The following is a 27,031-nucleotide window of genomic DNA, read 5'->3' on the forward strand; positions in this document are numbered from 1 at the left end:
AGAAAAGAACAGATAGAGCTGCAGATGGTGAGCTGTCACCTATGAGAAATGGAAGAGACTCCTAGTGTCCCCACTAATACGCAGCAATTTTGGTGGCATATCCCTAAGACAGCTAAGACAGATACACTTGTGTTTTCATAATAGGCCTTAACACAGTCCACGTTACTAGTTCTGCAAATCTTGGGATGGAAAGTTCTTTGGATATTTCAGCTCTCAAATGACCTTAAGGACACCTGGCAGCCTAGATTATACCAACGTCAGTGTGGCCTCTTGTGAGCTACATATTAATGAAGGTACATCAGCCACAACACTGAACACAGAGGCTAAAGGCAAGGGGTAGAAAGTTCACTCATCTCTTTAAAACACATTTTGGTTACCCCATTGTGAGAAGACTATGTTCTTGAAAGACCTGACCTTCATGAAGAAAGCTGTGAGTCTGACCTCATTACTGACTCTGCTTTGAGCAGGAGGTTGGCCTATGGACCTCCTGAGATCCCTTCCAACTTGAATTATCCTATGAACGTAGATGTACTCTCAGCAGCATCTGGTTTACTCTGAAAGGAGGGCAACGGAAGGTTAAACTTTCTCTGAAGATGATGTAACGCTCTTTGGAATCCAGAGGAAGGAAATTAAGTTAAGGCAAAATTTCGCTTTCATATCTAGCAAAGAAAAGCTGTGAGTAAGCTAGAGGGGACTGCAAAAAGACAGAGCAGTATGTCCTCTGTCCTTGGAATGATGCCTACACCCCCCTCCTGACACCTTTGCAACTGAAGAAACTTCCAGAGGAAAATGGAATGGATGAACCAACCCTCTGGTTAAGATCTGGTATTTCTTGGAGACCTTTAAGTTGCAAATGGATGTTCCTTTAGAGAAGATGAGAATAAGATGACTTTGGCACAGCCATGATGACAAAGAGCATATGAAATCAGACTGTGTGACCTGTGTCTGTGTGTGTATCCCCAAAAAAGGGTACCCAGGGCACTTAGTAAGAATTACTACTGGAACCCAACAAGCAAAGGACCCATCACCATAACAAGGTGCTGCTAGCTTCCATTTAAATTGGGCTTTTGTTGGAAGCAGCATCAATGCTGGTTCCAAAATCATTACTAAGTAAAAGGAGTATATGTCCATACTCACTGTCACTACAGTATTACCACCACTCTTCCAAGCAGCAGGAAGAATTCTGATTCAGAGACAAGTTTATCCAGTGAGTACCTTCTCGTAGGAAAGCATGTTCATCTTGCAAGAGATGAATTCCTGGAGCTTTTAAGTCCAGCTGCATCACTGAGGGAAAAGAGGCAGGGACAGAACCCAGTACTGATAGTACCAATCTAGCAACCTGTCTGCTGGATTTACCAGGTTTCAGTACAGACCTGAAACAATACTTTCTATATTCCACTCTACACACACATATACACACACTTGCTGAGTTTGGTAGAATTGCTTGTCAATGACCATAGGATCCACCAGTGTGAGTGCACAGGCAGATCTGACTGAAAAAAAGGATTCTTTTTTACTTAAACCCCTGAGAAGCATCCAAGAAAATCTGCAGAGCTGACTCAATGGTTGTCAGTGCTTGCTAGAGGGTATTTCTGAAACTGGCATTAATGGCAAATAAAAAAAAATTAAAAAAAAGGATGCAAAACATGAGAGACAGAATAACTTGCTGTATTAAAGCCAAGGATACTGAGGCCTGAAGAGATGGCATAAGTTTGTTCTTCAGTATCACTTGCAATTTAAGCTGCAATATAGAGGCTATGTGAGGAATTTATTACTCAATATAAAGCCAAGGAGAGTCCTCAGTCCTCAGCCAGCAGTATACAGAAAAAGATACCCTTTTAGGTATTTAGTGAGAGGACCTAAGCCAGTCTTGGTACCTTCAGCTGTAAGGATCTAGCTCCAACTATGAAGCATAAAGCTCTACATGTTCAGAAACCATATGATCCTGGAGCTTCAATTAAAAACCTCACTTTCAGCAGCGAAGAACAGCAAGCTACATACTTGACTACTCAAGTGAGTTTTGCTCTGGAAGAAGGCAACGGTGTCACAGTCTAGTACAATCATCAGTTAGGAAATTAGTCTCAAAACTTTTATGAAGCTCTAGGCTCCTGTGTCACATCTGTGGTGTTTGACACTATTAGCATGATAAATTATCATTACTTAGATTCTGCCTAAACCCAAATGTGAGTTCTGCTTTCTCTTCAGCACAGGAGTAGGAAGGAGTTTTAAAGGAACACAGGATGCACGCTTTGCTTGAGTACAGGCAATGACATCAACCGTTACATGATGCTGCTTGCATACTCTGTAGCAAGCACTTACTTCATCATTACATTTGCAATGCTTCTGTAGCCAAGAAAATATTTTTCTAAAGACTAAGAAACCAGCAAAAAGTTTCAACTTTAGGAAATCTGTCCAGCAGCTAAATAGAGCTGTTTATCATGCTGCTACTTCTCCTCTTCATCCTCTTTTGGGATCACTGGTGCTGAGCTAGAAGTAAAGCCAGGTTCTTTCCCCCGCCAATAGGAACAAAGTCAGGTTGCTGGCAACATGACAGGGAGGTGGCTGTACAGACTAAAGCATGCTAAGCAGACTTTTATAACACTTTCCCCCTTATCTTCAGCATGGCTCATAAGGCAACCAGCAGTTACTATGATATCCTTGCATACAATGACCCCCATGCCCCCAGCTTAATGTGGGCAGAACACATCTCCTGAAAATTATGAAGTGCTAAAGCTGGAGGCAATGCCGGCCAGAGGCAGCACCATATAACTACGCTAGCCCTGTTCCTGTAACTACCTAAATTGTACTCCTCATTATTCTGGAAAAGATTGCTCTCTGGTAGCGTCATCGGTTTTGTTCCATTGTGTACCAGTAAAAAACATGCCAGCTAAGCAGTAGCTAAACTAATTTTACACATTTAGGTCAATTGTCCCATGAATTGACATATCTAAAGAACGGGAGAATAGGGTAAAAAAATGTTTTGCTATTCCAAATTCAGCTCTCAGTGTATTTCTGGTTTACTTATAGTTACTGTATTGCTTGCTTATATTGCGATTCAAGAATATGAAATACGGAGCAGAGGTATGCAGAACATGCTAAATTCTGGGATGAAAAAGTCCACCATGTTTTCTTGTGCTTTTCTAAGTTAAATAATTATTGTACTGTTACATCTTCCCAGTCACAGATTGTACATTTAGAGTAGCACCAGATACAGAGGACTGATGTAACCTGGCTATCCACTGTGGGGCTGAACATTTAAAGAGAGCGCAAGAGCTGGTTCCAACACAAACAGTGGGAAAAGAAAGACTGGGCTGGTGCAATCGCTGACAAGTACTGGAACAACTTAGCTCAGGCTCGGATTTCAGGAATGCAATTAATTAATCACTACTAAGTACCCTAAAATCAAGTGAGCCGTATCCCAGCTAATAGTCCACAATGTAACATTCACAGCACGTAAGTATCAGGCAATGAAGATGCTCATTACAGTGCCAGAAATAATATTTCCAGCAAAATATTATATATAAAGATGAAGTAATTATATGGCATGGCAACAAAAAGAGCTGTATAGTTTACAGCTGAGCTGAAAATCTCTAAGAATCTATTCCAAAAAATACTTTCCAAAGCTGGAGACATATATGAACCTTAAAGGATTAAGCATATTTCTTCACTTCATATCACTGAGGGATATACTTTGCCTTTGATATGTATGTCTAATATACACACCACATATAATTACACTGTAACCAAGATAGCAGACAAAAATTTACTAATGTAAAGCTATGTCCTTTTGTTCTTATCCAGGAGAAAGCAGTTTGTAAAACACTATTTGTAACACATAAAAGAATCACAAAAGCCCTTTAAGATCACTATTTTATAAGCTGCCTGTTCTCTTAGCTTTATACAATGGAGAAATCAACATCAGAAATCAGACTCACATTTGAGAGCATATTTGGAAAAGTACCTTAAATAAAGAAAGGAGTCCAAAGTCAAAGGCAAAGCCCACAGTGACTTCAGATGAGGGCAAGATCTGGCCACTGTGGCACAAAATGAAACAACGCATCAGCATTCTTCTAGCGTGCATCCGTTTGCTCGTATTTACACCATGCTACAGACTCAAAGTGTCATTGAAAATCCATTTAAATTAACAACTCCATAGTTATCACTTTTGCAGACAGTAATGAACCTTAAGTGAACCTGTGTGGGCGTACTCAAAACTGCTTCATTTCTGGAGTACCTTTGTAACTCTGCACTAGATATTATAATGGCTATCGACTTGCTCAAACTTAGATTATTAGGCTAGATTTTCAGCTGGTTGAACTGGCATAGTTCCAATAATGTCCATTTACACCAACTGGCTCATTATTAATTCAAGGTCTTATTTGCTCCTTAATGAACACTTTCACTAGTCACCTTCCCAATGGCAGCTTTAAATGCTCAAACATTACCTCCATGGTCAGAATCATCATATTCAAGAACTTGGTTATCAAAAAATAATGTTTTTTCTCTCCTTTTATGAGGCATACTTAAGGTAAACTTTTTTAATCATTTACAAAACAAACTAAAATACCTCCTGTGCCATAATTAACTAACTAGAATTATGCTTTCATACAGCATCATTTGCATATAAATATAAAAATTTTACAACCCTAAGGGGACATTAAGGACAAAACAAAACAAGAATGGAATTAAACAGCTAAAGGGACAACAAAGCCCTCCATAACAAGCCTCTTTTATAGACTTGTCTTTTTTCTTACTTATTGTTATTTCTGCCTCTACTCATTCTTCATACATATTTTCCTTCCCTCTTAAGATACTACATATATTTTAACATCTTTATTTGTTTGGTCTTTTCAATTTTACAATGCTATCTCTGCACTCCTAAAACAAATCAGGATACAAGCACGTCACTAAGTTTGTGTATCTTCATTTAATACATCACAGTGGTCAGAAACACAATTAACTGAAAATATGACAATCCATTCCCTGAACCAACACTCAGAAGTCTTTAAAAGGATTTCAAAAATTCAAATTTTACAATTTTTCAACCAGATCTCACTTATTTCTTCAGTGGAACAGTTAACTGTCAAATATACAAAGGAAAGCAACAACTATTTTGGATTACTATTGTTACTAGTATTAAGTAATTCAGTTTAAATACTTAAAAAATATTTAGGAACTCAGTGAAGCTGAATTATCTCAGTGAGAGCCAGAGGAACCTTAATGGTAGGCTCAGTGACTGCTGTGAAACGTGGGAAGTAAAAACTTTATTCTACACTGCTGTTTCATGGGAAAATATCCTTCAAAGGGGCTATAGCAAAACTTATGTGCTCACTGAAACCAACTGGTATTCCACAAGACTGGCAATCCGACTCTGAAATTTCTAGTAAGTAGGTGTACCTGAGTAACACCTGAGTAACTCAAAATAAAAATACTCTATTAAGAATATTTTCTAGCACCTTTACTTGTTTTGATTCCAAGTACCTCTCAACATAAGCTTTCAAATAACTATCTTGGTCCACATGTTTTTAATTTGGTTGTGCCCAAAAGCCACTATTAAGATATAGGCATGGATATTACAAGAGCTATACAAAGAGCAGGAAATCATTTTCACCATGGAAAGCTTATAATAACCCTGAGGAACAAAGTTTTGTAATTAGGTAAGCATTGATTTTCCTAACAGCTGAGCAGGCCACTTAGGATGCTTTGATACCACTATGAAGTTGCCCATCAAATGTACCTTGGCGTATCTTGATAAAGAAAGTTACTACATACCTGGAATAAATTCCACTGACCATGTTGTGCTGGAAAGAGAGTTCTGCTGTGCTGGGTCCAGCAGCTTTGGAAATAAGCAATACGACCAAACCTCGCATCTGTAAATTATTTCGGCTATCGTACACAAAACCCCTGCAAAAAAGGAAAGGAAAAAAAAAGAGCATGTTTTCACAATCCATTTTCACTGGTCATACCAAAGTGGAAAGAAAGACTCAGATCTCAGGCTGCCACCATTTCATCAGTCTTTAATATTCACGTTTGCACAGAACTAAGCTGCAATTATTAATCATGATCTTTTGTCATCCTTTACCTGACACTTACAATGAAATACTAATATTGCAGAGAAAAGCAAGTATTCAGGATTAAATCTTGTTTATTTCCAAGGAGCAGCATATGTCCTGCATTTCATGGCATGTCATGAAATGAGTATTTCAGAATAATTCAATGTGATCTACTGCAACAGGAATGTCAGAGCTTTCAGTCTGCCATCTGAAGTACAAAAAAGCCAAAAGTCGTCTCCTACTTCAAGAGAAGAAAGGGAGAGGAAAGGTACAACAAAAATCTATAGTCTGCTCCAAGAAAACTGCTTAGAATACAGTGGTTACGAACAGACCACGCAACATGTCTAAGTATGTTGGGAACAGACTTTGCAGAACCTTATGGAAGTTCTAAAATAAAACTTAGAGACAAATGAAGTAGACAGCCTGTTTACAACAAAAGAACTGTTTCAAATGCTGCACCTTTAAATTTGGGGTCAGAAGGAAACTGCTCCCAAAACCATGCCTATTGAAAGCGATTCTAAATGACCACTTACATACACCATCTCAGAAATTAACTTGTTTTAAAGCAAGATTAGCTTTCCTTTTTGACTACCATGTCTCCAACTGTATTCTTTCTGCCCTTGTCAAGCTGCTTTCTGCTTCCTATGTTCATCAATAAGGCTAAATAGCTAGAAGAAAGGATAATACATTCCAGATGCTATTAAATTTGTAAACTGATTTCCAATAAATAAGAGCCCATATATTTGATATAATCTAAATATTTGTTAAATCATATGAAGAACTACATCACAGATTACCAAGCACTTCAACTCATTTTATTCCAGAGTATAGTTTTAGCCCTAATAACTGAAAGAAAAATCTAAGATGTTGATCTTAGAAGTATGTTTGAGTAAAGAAAACAGTGGATGCAACAAAGTTTCATTTGAATTTTTTTCATTACATTTACACCACTTCACAACACAAGAATATCTTCAGTATACTATTTCATTTACACACACACAAACAAAAAAATTAAATAGCATACTTCTGGGTAAAAACTCTTGTGCTACTGCAAAAAAAAAAATCTTGACTGCTTCTCCTGAGTCCTTACAACCTTTCCTATAGCGATGGGGAAATGGCCCAAAATACATGTCTCAAAAAGCTCTAGAAGAATGAGAGAGTTGCCCAGGTAGCTGGTACTAGACAGCTCCTGGGCTTGACCTTCACACCTGCATGGATACCAGGCTAATACATCCCCCTCCAGAGAAGCCCTGAGCTCACAGTCAGTGCACCTACAGTCTACAAATGCCATTAACATTTAACGTAAGAGGAGGCCAGTATGGCTCGTATGGCTTTCCACCACGAGCCACCACATTTTTAGCTCTGGTGGGGTCTAATGAGCCAAACGAGGCCATGCTTTTTGTTCTGTGCCTTTCTAATATGCCCACGTCCCATTTGCTTCACCTGTAGACGAATGGGCTGGCGCTCCCAGGACGAGGTTGGGGTGGGGTGTACAAAGCCTGGCAGCTTGTGTAGACCCTACACTCAGCAATGTGGGCAGCTGTGGTGTTAAAGAAGGTATCAACTTGTGCTGAATCTCCAAAACAGAGAGCGAGAGTGTACGGCCTCAGACTGTAACAGGTTCAACTAAGTTGAGGTTTTAAGAACTAAGTAGATACCAAACGTTCACGGTCAAAGCTGAAATTTAGCCAAAAGCAAGTACTAGCCTTCAATCTTAAGCTGCAATAATGCAACTAAACGTTAGTCTCTCTCAACAGAGCAGTAAAATGCAAATAGCAGTTAACACATTACCTTGCTAGCTATCTTAAAATAAACCAATTGTTTCTGAAAATTAGGAGAACATGGGTAATCAATATCTTAGTGGAGGATATTCATCACATGAGATCCAAACATGATCATGAGAAGAAACCACACCACAGAGCCACCAGCTTGTGCTTCTTCCATTCTCAAAGATCCTTTAAAAAAATCAACCAAAACAAACCCTGAATAAAACAGCATAAAAACCACTGAAAGGAAGATACTATATAACCTCCCGGAGCAGACAATGATTTCTTTTGTAGCCCAGTCCACAGTACTTCCCAACCACTCAAACCCAGGAAAGCTTGCACAGCCCAGACCTCTCCCCGACGCTGCAGTCCTGCAACATCCACCTTTATTTGGCTTACCAGGTACATGTAATGAGAGATTTTAAAGGGGGGGGAACAGCTGCTTGCCTTCACTATTCTGTGAATTTGTAACTTGCATATCTTTATTCACACCAAGCACACAAATAAATAACTTTTCCATCCAGGTTCCAACATACAGTTAACAGAATGCAGCCAAGACAGTTAAACACTTAGAACTCTATAGATTTCCAATGTCAGAACCACAATGAACATTAAACTACCCAGGAAAAAAAACGCAGAAAATACATATAATGAATAATATAGTGTGTATGTATCCTGCATACAGAATTCATAATTGTTTGTGGTGGTGTAAGTACTTCTCTGGCTTGAACTTCAGTTGACCACATTACTCGTAAGCACACAAGTTACACAGACGATGCAACTAACTCAAATATATTTCCTCAACATTACTTACAATTCCATAACTTTTAAAGAAATGTGGTTTGAGGAAAAAATTGCCTTTTTCCACATATGTATGCTGGTAAAATCAGAGTGCCTTATTAAATGCACAATCTCATGAGAAATTAATAACACTTTTTTAAAAAAAGTCAAATTATGATGATACTTTTAACAATCAGAATACTTTGGCTTTTCATGCCCAGTGTTCTACAGCTTGCCAAGGGACAGGTTATTACAGAAGTAGAGAAGAAAGGTATTCACCACAGGATTATAAAGCACTGGTCTCTAAATAAGCCTCTGCCTAGATAGACACCACTAGATAGACTACAGTGCTTTTACCTGATTCAGACTAGGTGAGGAACAGAACCTGAAAATCACCTGTGCTGAAAACACTAAAACAGTTTCATAGCAATAACAAAAACAACTGTTCAGGGCTGTTCAGGGGGGTCGCAACACCGCTAGTAACAACTACCATTCTTAGGTGAAAACTATTAACGAGAAGTGCAGGTGAGGGTGAAGAACAGAACATAAAAATTAAATAGCGCAATAATAAGGAGCAACATGTCTGTCATTTCTACACCTGATCGTATAGTCTACATGTAACATATGGGTTGGATGTAATTTTATACAGGATTTTCTATGAATTACCAAACCAGTATTCCAAGTCTAATTCCATTCAAAACATAACTGAAGTTGTGCTACTGACACGTAACATACCCACACTAAAGCAAACCACATTAGACTTGAAACATATAAAGCCTATGGTGATCATCCTCTAGACACTAGAAACTACTGCAGCTACTTGACATGGCTTCAGGGGTCACATCCACATTCTGAATTAAGCTCCCAAGAGATATTCTGCACAAGTAACAGCTACACAAAAGTCTTCCAGATGGTGCAATTAGTCTTGATGAGTATGTGGCAGGAGACAGGTGCCTCTAGGGAAAAAAGTGAACTAAAAGCAACCCAAGTGAATTTGTGCACACAAAAAAAGATGCATTAAGCTGAGACTCTTTTGGAAAACCTCTGCCGAACACCACAAGTATGTGCACAGGGTACCCAAAAAAGAAACATCAGCACAATTTGGCTTGCTCTTGCAGGCTGGGTGTCTCGCAAATTAAATACTTCATCCTCAGGAGACCACATACCAAAAAAGGTAGGTAAGTTAAACACTTCTACGATTCAGTTTTGCAAAACATTAAGAACACTGGGTGGGGGCGGGGGGCCAAGCATTTACTCCAGATATTACCCATGTGAAAAAATAACCCATTTGAAAACTGGCAGGTTCACAGTTTGAAATACAGAACACTGTTCACAAAAAATTCATCTTGCAGCACAGGGGAGAAGCGCCTAGCTCTGACACATGCGCAGTACCACACGGTACAGGCACAAGAGACTCACACCACCCACTCAAGCAATGACACTGGCTAATAGCTAATGTGCTGCAAATTACACCTCCTACTACCAGAGTCCGTCTGCTGCAGAGAATAAATCAAGCAAACATGAGCATTTCACTTAATGCTTTGTGTATTTCTCCACATGTGCAGCCATTTCAGTAGACTTTGCAGTTAAAATATTAATCTCCGATAATTGTCAGGTTTAACTCCATCAGTAATTTAAATTTTCATTTTAAAAAATTGACTATTAATTGCAAGCACGATTCATATTTTTGAGCAGTTTTTAAAATATGGCAAAGATTTTAAATTATTTGCATGAGACAAAACCAGCTGATGTTCTTACCACTTTTTAAATTAAACTCAACTCTGAAATTAAACAATAGAGAGGAAATACAGCAAATACAACTGTTACTGTAAGGAAGAGACAGACATGGGGGAAATTTCGTGGTACCAAATAGGAGTAAAAAGCAAAAAAAACCAAGTACAGCAACTGTGAAATCAACTGACTCTGCAAGTGGGTGTAGCAGAAGAGAACATACTTATGGGTAGTAGTGCTACTTCAAATTTAACCGCTAAGAATACAGAAGAAATTTCCAATCAAAACAGATGCAATAAGGTATTTCGGAAGGGTCAAAAAGGGATTGTTAAATGTTTAGTCAAATGTTTTTAGTATTTCCAAAATGTTCGGCTCGTGACCAAAGCAAACAAGCTGCGGGATTTGCAGCCCTTTCATCAGCTACTCCAGCAGGCCGGCGGGAGCCCCTCCACCACTACCTGCTGGTAGGGGCCGAAGTGAACTCATCGCTGTCCTTCTCACCTCCGCTGGCGATTTTACCCTTTCTTGCCATGCATTTTATTGAAGGTGTCCCACTGACAAGATCAATCATTTTGTTTCAGGTCATACATGAGCTGTTTAGCTACAAGGAGAAGTAAAACAGGGAGAGATATGGAGTGGTGATCAGCCATTCCTCTACCTTCCTGCTTCAGATGTCAAACAAAAGAAGAAAAAAAAATCACCTTTTCACACAGCTCTAATAAAAAGCAGCTGGGAAAGTCTGTAACACAACCAAAATCGATTATGCTGATGAAGATTTATAAGCCTACAATAATGTCATTGAAAACACAGGCTAGTTTTAGGCTGAAATACAAACTGTTCTGAAAAAGAAACCCCTCTATTCAAACTGCCAATCCCCGATGTGACAACATGAACACAGTTTTAAATCTGTAGCATCTTGGGAAAGTAACACCTATTTTGCTCAACACAGAAAAGGTTATCAGGATGCGCTCATGGTTACAGATGCAGGTACATTTAAAAAAAATTAAAAAAACAACACACTTTTTCAAAATTAATTATAACTGACAATTCTGTATCTAGTGCTAGAGGTAAGGCATGGAGCTACCCAGCAAGGCTGTTGGCTTCTTTATTAGAAATGCAAGAGTTCTACCAGCCTCAGGGCTTTTATCCAATTTGCTTTATTAATGACTTGTCAGAAGTAAATAAAAGAAAACTCTCTGACATACTAATTTTTTAAACGGATGTTGAACCATTGTATTATAGATGCATTTATCTGAATCTTAGGATTCACCATATGACCATATGATCACACTCAAACATGCATACCTTTAAATACTCAGAACATTCCATTTTACATATTTGGTACATGCTACCAGCAGTTTTTAGAGACTTATTTTCACCTGCTACTCAGGTTTCATGTGTATATTAAATACCCATCTGCACAACATGTCTTCAAAACACGTTAAAACCCTGGTCCCTTCCAACATCCATGGACAGATCTGTACGGGGGGGATCAGCCTTGTCACGATGCATGTTTTGAGCACAGTTCAGCGGTGTGGAGCAGACAAACTTATTTCACATGAGGAGAACAGAATTTAAAAATGAGACTCTAAATATCCAGCTGACAGGAAATGATAGAAGGAGGAATGCTCTGAAACCCACAAGCCATCTCAACTTAAAAGCCCACTAGAGGCTGCAGATGAGAACATGTGCATTTCAGAAACTTAATCCTGGGCTTAGACAGCTAAACATCTCTTTACATACAGAAAATAAGTTTTCAGGTTGGGGGAAATTCTTTACCTGAAAAACAGGGCTGTGGTGGGGATGGGGCCCATTACCATTATGCAACTCTCTTAATTAAAAGGTTTATCCAGTAAGAGCAGACCTGTGTAATGGGTCAGGCCAGGACTAGGGGAACTGATGTTCCCATCCCACTTTACAGGAAGGTGCTCTTATGGCAGGTAACAAGGAAAGTCTTTCTAACAGCACTCCTGCTCTCCCTGCCTCTGGGAAAACAAGGGGTCTCAACCCCTTAGCTTTGTGAAGCCAGTGACAAAGAAACATAAGATTTCATACACAAAAACCAAAAAGGACTCCGGTGTGAAGAAGGAAGAGGCCTGTGTCTGCACTGGCTCTTCACCCAGAGCAAAATAAAAAAAAAAAAGGCAATTCAGAAGTAGCGTGGACTTCACTTATGATACAAAGCAACACCTTAATAACTCCAACCACCACATGGTGTGATGCTTGGATAGTTAAGACTAAGACAAGACGACAACTGGCTCATGTGCAAAAGAAGAATGGTTGTGGCCCAATGAGAAAGTACTTGCCTGAGAGTTATGGGTTCACAGCTGCACCTCTATAGGCATAGTTGCTGAGTAACTTCTACAGACAATGTTCTATCTGTGCTTCCATTTGGCTAGTCTTAGTCTTAAGACTACTTCATGAATCGCAAACAAGGCCTTCAGTGAAAAACAGGCCTCAAAATGCTCAGTTCCACAAAAGCTGCAGCATTGTTCAGGATGCAAATAACTTTGTAGATTTGGGTAACTTTTTTTTGCATTTATAAAAGTCTCAGACACCTACTCATCTGGGGAGAGTGACTAAAGATCACTCAATGTACACTTAAAATACAGCTTGTATGACATTTAGGTATTCAAGTGTCCCAGAAATCCATGTAATGTGCGTTTTAAAAATATAAAATATATTCTTCACAAATTGAATAGAAACATAACAAAGAATTGCTTTATCTTGGAAGAAGGTTGCAGGAGCATACCTTCTGGAACAGGAAGCTTCTGGAGGAGAGCTCCTAAGGTCCCTTCCAACCTGAGTGACTCCATGAGAGTAGAGGATAGCTGCTCAGTTTTCACAGGATTTTGCATACAAGGAGAGAAACATTTCTTAACTAAAGGTGAAAAATTCCATGCAAAGTTTCATCATTCCATTGCTTATTAAATGTGGTCTTCACAGGGACTGGGAATGTAGAAAACTATGCCTAGAAGAGCAGGAAGCACACAAAACTGAGTCAATTGCTTCATTTCCAGAACTAATTTATCACAAGAAAAAGTCTTAAGACATAACTTTTTGAAGGATCTCTAGGAAAACTCAGAGCACCCTTTAAGATAAAAAGAGAGAATGAAGTCTTTCTACATGTTGCTGCCTGTACTTGGATCTTCAGGCTTTAGTATATACCCCACATATTGTAGTGCTTTCAAGAAGAATATTCCAACAACCTTGGTTGGAATGACTACCCATGATGGACCTTTCTAGGAAACTACAGAAGTCAGAAGGTTAAATGAAGTTATGGAGATTCAAACGGGCAAGATCTCACAAAAATCAAGTCTTATAAAGATGAAGTTTAAGAAACTACAGGTTTTGGGGCAGGTGCAAAGCAAATCCTGATACTTGGCCTTGGTTACTTGCAGTTCATTATACTTGAGCATTTACAGCTCCTAGAAAGCAATACAGCCTTTGAATTCTTGAAAGAAAAAAACCTATGTTTTCCCTGGAGCCTGCAGAACCCTATTTAGACACTTGTATCAGTCTACCATTCACTGCTACTAGGTTTACTAGGTTTCCCAAAGGTAGAGGTTATTTGAATTATTGCCATAAAGATCAGCTACATAAAGGCATATTATTCTACAGGTTATTTGATGTACTTACTTCCTTAAGGATACGTTATCCCTTAGGATCAATGGGAGGAGTTGCTGTTAAAAAAAACAAACCACAAACATTCTTAACTCCCATTTTTCTGAAAAACTTATGTCCAGCTGAGGACGAAGAGGAAAGAGTTTTGTTTGGTAAGAAGAAGGGAACCACCAACTTCTTCACTTGAAGACACGCAGCAACAGTTTGAAACTGAAGTTTCAAAAAAGCTGGTTTTAGGTTGCGTCATCATTTAAGATCTGACAGGAGCCTGCTATGGATATGGGGGAAAAAAACCATTCTAAAAATAAAGGGCAGCTATAATCAGACATTTATCTCAAAGATATTGATTATTCAGAAAAAGATTACCTTTTTTAAAAATAATTCTACCCTCCACCCATCAGATCTTATATGAGTGGCAAGGCAAAAAGAACTACCTTAAGGATGGCACTAAAGACACCACACAGAAAACAAACCACCAAAATGTATTTTTAAAACCAACTGCCAGTCTCTGCTGTTTTTCCTGGTCAGTATTTGACTTGATCTTGGAATGTGATGTGGATAGCAGGGAACTAATACCGAAAAATGCAGCTAGTGTCTGAGTGCAATTACTCTGACCAGCAGTAGCTTGCAGGTCTGGCACCCTTATTTTTCTAACCACAAATACTTAGACAGAAGCCTAATTTTTGTGTGTCTGATTTCTCCATCAATATTTACTTTATTTAAACTTTGTGGGAGGTCTAGCACCCCACTGCAGACCAATATCAACAGGTCTACTCAAACACAAGACTACCTTTTTGAAAACAGGCTCTCTCGCACACAGGAATACTCTGCTAAGTGAAAGCAATATAAATATTTTTGAAGAGTCCTGTGAATGACAGAAATATGATTAGCTTCACAAGGCTAATGAATTCAGATACCTCTGGAGGTCCAGTGTCACTTCAGCAATATTGTAATTGTAAAGCCTGTCATAAAAATGTATTTTGCATTAAATAAACTACTAGGGAAATGTAACAATGAAATAGGTCAACTCCTGGCCATTATCTCACACTGAAAATGCTCACAGCATATTTTACAAATGGATGAAACATAAAAAGGCAAAAATGTTAGGATATGTATTGTCATTACAGAATTATTTTAAAAGTTCTTTTAAGCTTCTGTACTCCACAATATTTCTAAATAACAACTTAACCGATCTTCAGCATTATTCAGATTAATTTATTACAAATATTTATTCCTTAAATACACTGAAGGCTCTTTACTAGTAGTGAAAAAGAGGTTCCAAGTTCAGTGAACTCTTTTCAATTAAGCTAAGTAGCTTAAGCCAAACACACACTAACAGTCCTGTAAATACAAATCTTCCTTTTAAACAGAAAGAAACAAATTGTTTTAAGTGGTTGAAAAATCAACCAGCGCCATTAGTCCAAATGGAGCACCTCTTCTAAAGACTCTACAGATTTCTCACTACCTACTGAAGTTAAGTGGTTACACACAGCAGAAGCCTTTCTAAAGTGGTGGTGGTGGGGAAAATCACCTTAAAACACAGTGGAGAATTAGGACAGAATGCAAGGCAGCAATATACATACAAATGAGAAGAAATATAAATACTTCCAGACACTATGACAAATGTATATACTTCTAAATACTGTACACTGAAGGCCTTTCAAGGGTTTATTTCAAGCAAAAAATAATTTTTAATCCAACAGTGGAGAATACAGACAAACCTAGACTATAACTCTTACCAGTATAGTGTTCATTTTGATGCTTTTCTCTAGATTACTGATTCTAGACAGTCTCTTCTCAGTGAGACTCAGGTGGCTGACACGGATAATTAAGATGAATCTGGGTTTTTACTCAGGTAAGAAGTATTTTCAATGTGACCTCCACCCAAATTCCACAGTCTGCACTCTGCAGTGTCAATATCACAATCAGGCAACTTTGTCTGAACAGGAAAACCTCCTCTTACAAAGATAAACACAAACCAAAAGAAATACCTGCTCCCTTTTCCTGGACCATTGCTAAGCATCAAATAAGCTCATTATAAATTTAAAGTATGCTGCTGGTAACTTAAAGTCGTGAAACAAGATAGAGCACAAAAATGCTGAAAGCATTTTACAGCGAAGCAACTGTTGGGAAAATAAAATAATCACTAGAAAACTTTAGAGATTTCTATTCTTTTTCCCTCAGAAAAGAGAAGACTTTAGAAGGCTTGAGATTTTAAGCAAACACTTGTGGTTTTGGAAATGCTGGTTTCCATGGCAACCAGTAAGGTCTTCTTTATATAGCATTATAAACAGATGGTAAAGACCGGTCATGTTTGCTGCTTTGCCAGCATATCAATAGGACTGCTGTACTACTCTATCTCATGTATTAGAGTTATTAAGTAACTTAGGTATTTGAGCAACAAAATCTACAAATCAGACATGCTTAACTAGTACCTTTTTTTCCATAAACACATGAAGATTCTCAACAGTAAAGTCACTGTAGTCTACATAGTCAGATTTCTTTGGCAAAGCTTTTTATAAATGTTTTCTCAGCACTTGTCATGCAGGGTACATTACTACCACAAATATGAATCTGACAGGGATTAAAATAATGAATTTGAACAGGAAATACAAATGTGACTATATTTACGCCCACTGGTATTAAAGTGTGCTTTAGAATTAAGTTTTTGTTGTATTATATTTGCAATTATTCAGAGAAGATGTAGCAAACTGTAAACTCGCCTTCATCATGTCATAATAAGCAGAGGTTATTCTTGCAGGCTATTTGTTGCATTTTAGTCTTTCAACTGTAGCTATATTACACCATGTGCAAGCGTTCTTGTGTTATAGATGGCTGGAAGTATCAAGACAATTTGACTTGGTACAGCATTTGATTTAGTACCTCCCTGGAGAAGTCTGAAGCACTAACTAGCAACTAGCAGTGCAAGCTAACATAGATTTTCACCATTCCATTCAATTTATTCCTCCAGTGTTTTAGCTAATAGGTTTCATGCCATAAACTTGGGGGGAGGTAGAAAAAAGGCAGAAGCACTTTAGATCAAAGTATCACCTGTATTCTAACAAGATTACAAATTACTTCATTATCAAACTATTAAAAATGTCAGTAATTCTGATTCACTTTCCACTGAAATTCATGCCATTCTCCAGTTTCAATCAGTGCTTGCACATAAATTCCCCACAAAAGAGTTAAAAATAAACAACAGAGAATTTGTAAAGTCTGGTGGTTTTTCCATTAAGCAGTAGCATCTCAAGGACAAATGTTATACCTAACAAGTTATCTTATCTTTACCCCAAATACAAATTTCCAGGTTTGCTCCTATCCAATCTGCTACCAATATCACAGGAGTTATCACTAATAAACTTGAGATTCACAAAAATCCCCACACAACCCAAAGGTCTCAAGACCCACTCAACTTCATAAAACAATAATACATTTATGAAAAGCATGAACTACTAAAGATGTGAATATATTTGGCAAAGATCAAGAGGATATCAAGCATTCAATATGCACAGATGAGCCAGAAATGCGCAGTCTTCCTGCACAATAAATGGGGCTGCACCAAGCAACAAGTTCAACAGATGGATAATCAATCACATGCAACTTTTTATATTTATCTGTTTGATACTGGGCAAATGGTACACAAGTACAATTTAACAGTGGGGTCTGTTCTGCCAAAATCCCAACAGTTTCCAACAGTGCTTGAACTGCATATACCTAACGCTACCTAGCGTAAAATTCCTAGCTCAGTCTGGTTGCACAAGCCCATTCACAAGTACACATTCAGGTGGGAAGAAGTCCCTGTTATTGTCTTTGCCTTCAAGTATCAAGCCACTGCCCACTGCCACGACCAACATTCCAGCAATCCCAGTACACTTTTGTCATTTTAGGATACTGTTATTCACCTGCTGGCTACATCAAAACCCACTGTTTCCATGTTCCAGGTGATTTAGCTCCACCATAAGATAAATCCAGTGTTAACCTTCATGTTTGATATATCAACTTGATTAATATCAGGTGGAGGTGGATGAGGTTAGAACATTTAAACAAATCAGATGTGCAGAAGTGCAGTTGGTTAACCTTGGCTGGGCACCAGGTGCCCACCAAAGCCACTCTATCACTCCCCTCCTCAGCTGGACAGGGGAGAGAAAATATAACAAAAAGCTCACAGGTCAAGATAAGGACAGGGAGAGATCATTCACTAATTACCATCACAGGCAAAACAGACTTGACGTGGGGAAACTAGTTTAATTTATTACCAACCAAATCAGAGTAGGATAATGAGAAATAAAAACAAATCTTAAAAACACCTTCCCTCCACCGCTCCCTTCTTATCAGGCTTAACTTCACTCCCAATTTTCTCTACCTCATCCCCTCCAGCAGCGCAGGAGGATGGGGAATGGGGGTTGTGGTCGGTTCATCACACCTTGTCTCTGCTGGTCCTTCCTCCTCACAGGGAGGACTCCTCACATTCTTCCCCTGCTCCAGCATGGGATCCTTCCCATACGAGACAGTTCTCCATGAGCTTCTCCAATGTGAGTCCTTCCCATGGGCTACAGTTCTTCATTAACTGCTCCAGCGTGGATCTTATCCCACCAGGAACTGTCTCTGACGGGCTTGGCCTTGGCCAGCAGCGGGACCATCTTGGAGCCAGCTGGCACTGGCTGTATCTGAGATGGGGGAAGCTTCTAGCAGCTTCTCACAGAAACCAGCCCTGTAGACGCCCCACTACCAAAACCTTGCCACACAAACCCAATACAAATCAATGAGACATATCCACAAGTGCTGAAGAAACTACCTGATACTATTGCCAGGTCACTATATAATCTTTAAGAAGTCATCATGATGAGGGGAGGTTCCCAAGGACTGGAAGAAAGCAAGTGTCACTTTTACCCTCAAGAAGGGCAAAGCAGCAGCTGGGAAACTACAGGCTGGTCAGATTCAATCCCTGTGAAGACAATGGAGCAAGTAACCCTGGAAGCAATTTTGAAAACACAAGGGACAAGATGATGATCAGCATTAATCCGCACAGATTATGAAGGGGAAATCATGCCTGACCAACCTGATAGCCTTCCAGAATGAGATTACTAGCCCAGTGAAGGAGGGGAGTGCAGCAGATACTGTTTGTCTCAACTTTAACAAGACTTTCAGCGCTGTCTCCTGTAACATCCTCATAGATAAACTGATGAAGTACAAGTAAGTGGACAATGAGGTGGATTGGAAACCAGCTGATCAGCTGTACAAAGTCCAGCTGTAGGTCAGTCATTAGCGGTGTACCCCAGAGGCTGATATTGGGGTTTATGTCATTTAATATCTTCATTAATGGCCTGGATGATGGGACAGAGAGCACCCTCAGGGAGTGTGCAGATGATACAAACCTGGGACACATTACCAATATGCCAGAGGGTTGTTCTGCCATTCAGACGGATGTGGACAGGCTGGAGAAATGATCAAACAAATCTCAGAAACTCCCGCAAAGGGAAATGCAAAGTCCTGCACCTGGGGAGGAATAACTCCAGGCACCAATACAGGTAAAGGACCAAACAGCTTTGCCAAGAAGGACCTCCGGGGTCCCAGTGAACACCAAGATGAACATGAGCCAGCAAACGTGCCTTTGCAACAAAGGCGGCCAGCAGCCTCCTGGGCAGTATTACGCAGAGCACTGCCAGCAGGTCGAGGGAGGTGATCCTTCCCCTCTACTCAGCACTGGTAAGACCAGTTCTGGGGTACCCAGTACAGCAGACACAGATACACTGGTGTGAGTGGCCACAAAGACGATTGTGGGATTGGAATGTTAGCCTCGAGGATGCTCAGGGAAATCAGTGTGCATAAACAGCTGATGGGGGGGAATAAAGATGACAGAATGTTTAATCTCATTCTTCCTTGAATGAGCACAACACAGGTATCTGTGTTAAACTGCATGGGAATAGCAGTTTCAGAGTGAATTGGTAAAATTATCCCAAATAGGAGGACTACCGAGTTAGAGTATAAGCTTTTTCTTTCATCCTCTATGTCACCACCTATGGCTTACCTATTTTTGTCTAAATGTTTTAAGGATTATTTTTGAAAAATCTAAAATTTCTACAGCTGACAGACTAAAAGAATTCGTTATTTGGACTTTAGCATTAAACAGGACTGCATTTAGTGTGGCCTCTCTTTTTGCACAAGAAAAAATACATTTAATAACAATCAGAAAATGCAACTACAGCTAAAAAGATAGCCGGAGGCACACAGGTAGGGGTAAACGTGTTAATTACCATTCCAAATAAAAGAGCCATCAATTTAACAGAGCCCTTTTAAAGGGGTGGCAAACCAGAGCGAGCACTGTGTGAAGGGCCTGAACTTCAGCGTAGTGAGCATACAGAATGCCACCAAATTTGGAATGAGGTGGGGAGTGAAAGGCAGAAACCTGTTTTGTATCGTTCAAAAGGATTCTAGGCTTCACATGTAACATAAGATGATGCAGCCCTCACATCAACTGCTTTATTTACATAAGACATAGTACAAAAAGATGGACCACAATTTCAAAACAGTACACCAACACAAATAAAGAGATGGAGCTGCTGTACTAAAGTTATGTAGTTATTCAGGAAAGGCGTTCGTGGTACTGACCACCTCAATTTTTCCTGGACTGCCTGGTGCCAGAGTCTGGAGGGCAAAATTAAGGAACGTAGCCTGTAGGAATTACTGGAGTCCACGAGAAAAACCTGGCAAGAGGAAGCAATGCTGGAATGTGAAGCAGGAACCTCATTTCTCCCCACCAGAGCAACCTCAACGGTACGGCAAACAAGTGGAAAGCAGCACTGCTAACACAGGGAAAAAAGATCTGCTTCAGAACTGCCAAAAAGGAGGGCACCTAACTAAAAAGGTAATTCTTGGAGTAGAAGCAAGAATGAAAACAAAAATTAAAAGTGAACGCCATGCCAGACTTGTCAATATGCTTTAAGGAAGCGTATCTACCACTTCAGGTGCCTACACATAAGGAAAACTGTTATTCACCATACAAGTCAGGCAACCTTGGAAAAATTTCCAAGACAAACATCGTAACAGGAAAGGTGAAAATAGAGGAATCTTCTTCAGGCAATCTGAAAATAAAAATTTTTCCAAGGTTCACCACCTAGGGAAACCCAAAGAGAGCTCAAGGTGAAGCTGCCAGAAGCAAAATTACCCCAAAATTAAGAGTCACAAGGAAGGAAATTTAAGTCACTGATCTGATCCTGCCTCCAAGAGATACAGAGGCAAATAAAAATGAAACACCAGGCTCTGACAAAGCAATACAGCACTGGTATTAAACCTTTGCTGAGACAAAGTGGAATGGGAGCGAGGAGAGAAAAGCCTTTGGCTATGACATGCAGGAATTAATGACTCCTACGTGATTTATAAAACTATTTAGATTACCCATTTGTACCTGATATCTTATTCTAACCTGGCACGCATCTTGCCATGTAGCTCGCAACACTAAAAGTTTCCACGGACAGTAACTCTGAATAGGATTGCCATTTTCAGCAGTAGCTTAATCTTAGACAAATTACAGAATTTGTGTTACAGGCAAAACATGAACACAAATTGCTACAGAAAGTCCACCTTATTTTGAAGAATACCTATTTCTTGTTTAAAGATCTGAAAGAATGCTTCTGCTTAATACTTTCATTCACATGAGCTGCAACTCAACATTGCGATAAAAATATCTAAACTTTTATCCTAAAAAAAATGTTCCTAATTTGGCTGGAATGAAGATCAACAAAACGCTGCTTGCAGCCATACAATGTAACATTATCCAAACCAACAACACCGTACAAGTCAAATGCTTCTGAAAGTAATTCTGCGTTTATTTCAAATATTCTTTAGTTATACCAAAAGCAGACTGTTACTGTTGTTGGTGGCAAAAGGAACCCACGTAAAGATATACGTCACTGAAAACTATGACAACATACAGGCTTTTATTCTCAAGTGTACTGACATTTCAGGAAAAAAAATAATCAGCAAATATAATTTTGAAAAAGACCACCATGATTTCCAGTATTCCGTTATTTGATCTTTGGTTTTTTGCAGTTATATAAGCCAACTCTGGAATGAAATACAAATACTATTTCAGGATTACCTCTAGCAACATGCTCAAAAAATTAAAGCAAGACCTTAAAAATAAAAAAAAGTTGTTCAGACAAATCACCACCACCTTCAGAAAAACCAAAAATGCTCCAGAATACCTGTAAAAACTATTGCACAGAACTGGCAGCACTACATCTTGTCTGCAGAAAAAGTTATATAAAAATCATATCTCAGATTTCAGGATCTTTTTAAACTTTCATCCCAAATTTAGCAGCTTCTGTGAAGCAGTTTTTCCCAAATAGTACTTTGTCAATATTAGCAGAGTGCTGACTTGCAGAAACAAGTTAACAAGTTACCTGTTAACACTGGTTTTCCATCCACCAGTTCTCCAGCTGTTACTTCAGCTAAACACCAACTCTGCCTGACCTCACTTAGTTCACAGGAGACCGTGGAAAAGGCAAAATCCAACATACACCTGCCTGATGTGCTGTGACTGGATTAATCATTACAACAATGCTAACTACATTCTGCTTACGACATGCAACTACTAACATTCCCGTAAGTAAATCTGAATTAATTTGAGGAGAGCGCTACCATCTCAGCACAGCTGAACAGCCTTGAAACTCTCACTTCAATTTCTACATCATTCTATAAGGTTTTAGAAACAGCCATTTTGTACTACTTACACATAAGATCATTCAATTAGTTGAGGAGCTTAAGCTTGATATGATGAATTAAATATTCTCTACAAAATTTTGGTCTGGGGAAAGAAACAGTAAGCATTGCTCAAGCTTTCAAATTTATGATGGGTGCCAGCCTGTTCTTCATTCGGCTAACTTTGGTCAAAACAGTACCATGCAGTCCAATAAAATTTTATTACCACTACACTGCATATAATGGTGCTGTTTATCATCTCTAATGTATAGAAGTGTTACTATTAAGTTTCTTTTAGAAGACAAACATTAGGACAAATACTTCAGCAGAAAACACTTCCAAGATACACAACTTACAAAAATGACATTTTTAAAAAAAAAATCAAGAGATGTAGCAGGAGAAGAGATAAACAGATAACTTTTTTCCCCCTCCTATATTATCTTACATCTGAAGGATAGACCTTAACATTTGGATCACAGTCGAAGTACTTCTAGCAAACCTGCCAAACGTTCACCAAAAACACAACAGTCCAGTCATATTTTTACTGCAGTTTGCTGGCAAGTTCTTGAGTATTACAAACTGTGTTCCCTACCATGCCAACAGTGGGATACATTTTAATACTTGGAGCAACCATATGCGCTTTCCTTGGGATTTGTTAGCACAAGAAAAAAGAAAAAGGTCGTTCTCATAAGTGAGCCTAATTTGCACATACATGTTTGCAGCCAAGGAATATGTTTGTGTGCCATGACTTTTTTTCCCCCATCCCACTAAACATTTTTTTTCTTCTTTACTCAAGTTAAGCGCACTTCATCTGTGATTTCAATTTGCCATTGAAAAAAAGCGTATGTAAGATGAGCTGTAAAATTACAGGATCATAAAACGATGTAAATTTAAATGTCAAAATGTAAATGAAAAATTTACAGATATCTAAGACGCATGTCACTGGAATTATATATTAGAGCTTTTTTTTAAAAAAAGTACTGGTACAATTATAATACACACTGTTCTCAACAATTTTCTTTGTCTATCAACTTTGCTTTTGCCAGTTGGCAAACACTGCTTTTAGCATTGTTAGATGCCATTCCAAAAAAATTTCAAAGGCTTCATTTTCTTTCTTCACCAGACTACAAGGTAACTAGCTAGAATGGTAGAACCTTTTGGCGCCTCTATATTTGTGCTCAGATGTCTCCTTTCTGCCGATGAAGCCAGCCACAGTGGATCCTGAGGTTTCTAAATTGAAATGCGATTAGTACTTTGTGGTGACATGTCAGTGATCAGAAATAAAGAAAAGGCAGAAAATTAAGAAATTGGATTCTCCCCTAAAACCAGTATCTGTTTCTATGTTTTATTTTATTTTGGCTCCCCACTCCTCAAGAAAAAATAAAATCATAGAGGTCTTCCCTCTCATGACAAATTCCTGCAGAAACATGCAACCTTGCTGTGAGAAACTGAAAACACTTCATTGGAAGAAAAAGTAGAAAATGTACAAAAAATCTCCAGACACAATGAACAGTTTGACCCAGAGGCAAGACGTAATTCAGAAAAAATATCTGTACATGTACTCCTGCCCATCTAATAGATGAACCCCAGGAGAGGTGTCTACATGGGAAGACAATTGCAGGTCTACCACTTCCTGCCACAAACATTATTCAGTGTCTCAGAAGGAAAAACACACCCAAGAACACTCACAGTTCTTTATAACCTGGAAAATTCTTCAGATAAAGCTGCAAAAGCCAGTGATGAGAAAAGGCCATCAATATATATTGACACTTAGCCTGACTTTTTGTCCAACTTGCTAGGCAAGCCTTCAGTTCAACCCCCAAAACACTAAAAGGTACTGAAGTACAACTTCAATTATAGCCTGATAACATGACAGCAAACTTTCTTCTGGATTTCATGCTTACCATCCTCAACTCTCCCAAATTTAAAAAATCTGAAGAACAAAACGGGTTCTTTGCACACATACTCACTCCAAATGGGCTCTGTTCCAAAACCAAACTTGCAAGAGCTTTGCTGTGTCAGCAGACCAGAGACCAGGCAGTACCCTCCTCAGCCTCAACAAACTCCCCAACTTACTTCCTCTTTTACCACATTATAAAGTGGGGGAGAACAGGCTCTTACTAGCAAGCCACAAGGAAAAAAAAAAAAATCCAAACCTCAAACCCCAAAACTTTGAAATCAGTTATGAGTCTGGGTTTCTATTCTTTCAGGACTAGGAACAGAGTGAAGCAGATGAAAATCAAATGCAACCCTTCAGGTCCACTTTGGGATCTGCAAGCTTTTGGAAGACAACTGTCCTCTCTACAGAAATACATTTCTACTGACTACTGCTACAAAACAGAATGATAGTATCGTGGTGACACCTCTCCATAAGCAGGATAACTCCCAACAATAACATCTTTGGAGACAGCCTCAGTTTTGCCCATCTTGGACACAGAATAAACCTCAAATCGCTGTTGGCCTGTTAACTCACAGAGAAGACTATATGGTTTCATTAACTTACCCACAGCAAAAATACAGACAATGATGTCCTTAAGCAAAAGTATTTCACATTCTCAACCACTGCATATACACATAGAAACACTCATTCATGAGGAGTCCTTTCTTGTCAGGTACTGAAATCACTGCTTTGAAAACACAGCATCTTCTGAGGGCACTTTAACACTATGGCAGGATCTAGAACAATGCATGATAACTAAACGACAACAGTCATTACTTGTTAAATTCACTGAGCAGAACTTGTGATCAAATCAAAGTTTGTAGTCTTTAAGTAATCAGATCCTTGTTCTCTAGAACTTATGACTGAAAATGATAATTCAAGTGTCAAGGGTGCATCTGAAAGTTATAGACAAGTTAGAAATCTAAAAATAAGAACTTGTAAATGTTAATAGACTCTATATAGAAAATGTCAATCCTGGTGCAAATTCTCAACAAGTGAAGTTTAATTAGCTCCCCTTATTGACCTTTTTTGAATTGACTCCACAGAGCCTATTTTGATAAAAGACTAAAAACAGTTTATTCAGTGTTCATATTAGACAGAAATTTGGTAACTGTGTCAGAGGACATTGCTAATGGCATCTAGAGACTTCAATGACAATGTAGTGATTTAACGTAAATGCTTCTTCCAGGCAACACAGGGAGGACAGACATGCTAATTCTTGGTGTTTCATCTGCTAACTTGAATATTAAATGTATTAAGATATACTGTACTTGACCAGGGTTCCAGTCCACATTCACGTATTAGGCCAATCCCTCTTTCAAGGACTCCATATTAAGATAAGACCAATATTCCACTGCCTTTAAATTATATTTGCAAATTCTTATTGCCACGTGTGACAAAGATTTTGTAGCACTGGTATTCCAGTCTTATCAGGCCTATTATGCTTGCAGAACAATCAAAACATAACATTTTAAAGCATTCTGTATGTAAAATAATACAAGAAGTGTATAACAGCATTTATATAAGATAACACCTAAACATGGAACATCTGAATTCTTTTTTGTCAATGATGCTGCATCAAATTTACCAAACGTATCTTCAAAATCCACAGAAACAAAGACTTAGGAATATGTAACACTTAAATTTATCTCTGAAGAACAACATTTGAGACAGTGCATCAAGCAGAAAATCCAAGTTAGCTGGTATAAATGACAAGTAGCATACATAATCTGTAATTCCAGGTATATCCAATGTTGTTGAAAAGTGAGGCTCTGATGTGTTAAATTACTTCAGGCCAACAATTCATAAAACAGTGAAGTCTTTCTTTTTGAATAACTTCCCTGTTTCATCATATAGAAATTATGTAGCACTTTTGTATCTACTTAGATTATGCTTCTTATATTCAACTACAACAGTAGCTATGAACGTAAACACTAAGAATGGAGCTTTACCTTTGCATTATATTCTCTTATTAAAACCACTCTAGTAAATATACATCTAATACAAAAAGAACTTGTCTTGGGACTTTAATCCTTCCTTTGAATCATGATCTTCCATCAATTTCATGTGAAAAAGTGGTTTGTAGTGAATACTAACTTCCCAGTTTTAGGACTGTGCAATTAAAGTTCCATTGACAGTCTCTTCAAATTATCTCTCTTTTTAGGGAAGTTTTCAATATAACTTATGAGGTAAACAGAGATGGGAACTAATACTCCCTTGCTAACCTTGTATTTCCTTCCAATTTTGCAGAGAGAGTAGCTGCATCCTGTAACTCTAAGAGAGTGATGAAGCTTGTATGACTGTACTTCTTTGCAGAACTGATATAACTAAAGGATAAAATACCACTAATAAAAGAAAATGAGCTCTTAAATAGAATGGGCTTGGTGCTTCTGGTATACTCTCTCATTCTTATATGTGCTACAATCCTACTATTA

General features: G+C 38.6%; 1 protein-coding gene across 4 annotated transcripts in view; it reads right to left on the bottom strand.

Moving 5' to 3' along the window:
* The window catches only part of PDSS2 (decaprenyl diphosphate synthase subunit 2), a 125,341-nt gene that overhangs the window by 68,347 nt on the left and 29,963 nt on the right, over positions 1-27,031 (bottom strand). For all 4 annotated transcript variants that reach the window (XR_012659610.1, XM_075087398.1, XM_075087396.1 and 1 more), the window contains exon 2: positions 5,773-5,904. Coding sequence is in view for 3 of the 4 variants with exons in the window: in XM_075087398.1 (XP_074943499.1) it covers positions 5,773-5,904 (132 nt within the window). In the remaining variant the exon portion in view is untranslated. The remainder of the gene's footprint in view (positions 1-5,772; positions 5,905-27,031) is intronic.

This window comes from Phalacrocorax aristotelis, chromosome 3, assembly GCF_949628215.1.
Source record: "Phalacrocorax aristotelis chromosome 3, bGulAri2.1, whole genome shotgun sequence".
NCBI lineage: Eukaryota > Metazoa > Chordata > Aves > Suliformes > Phalacrocoracidae > Phalacrocorax > Phalacrocorax aristotelis.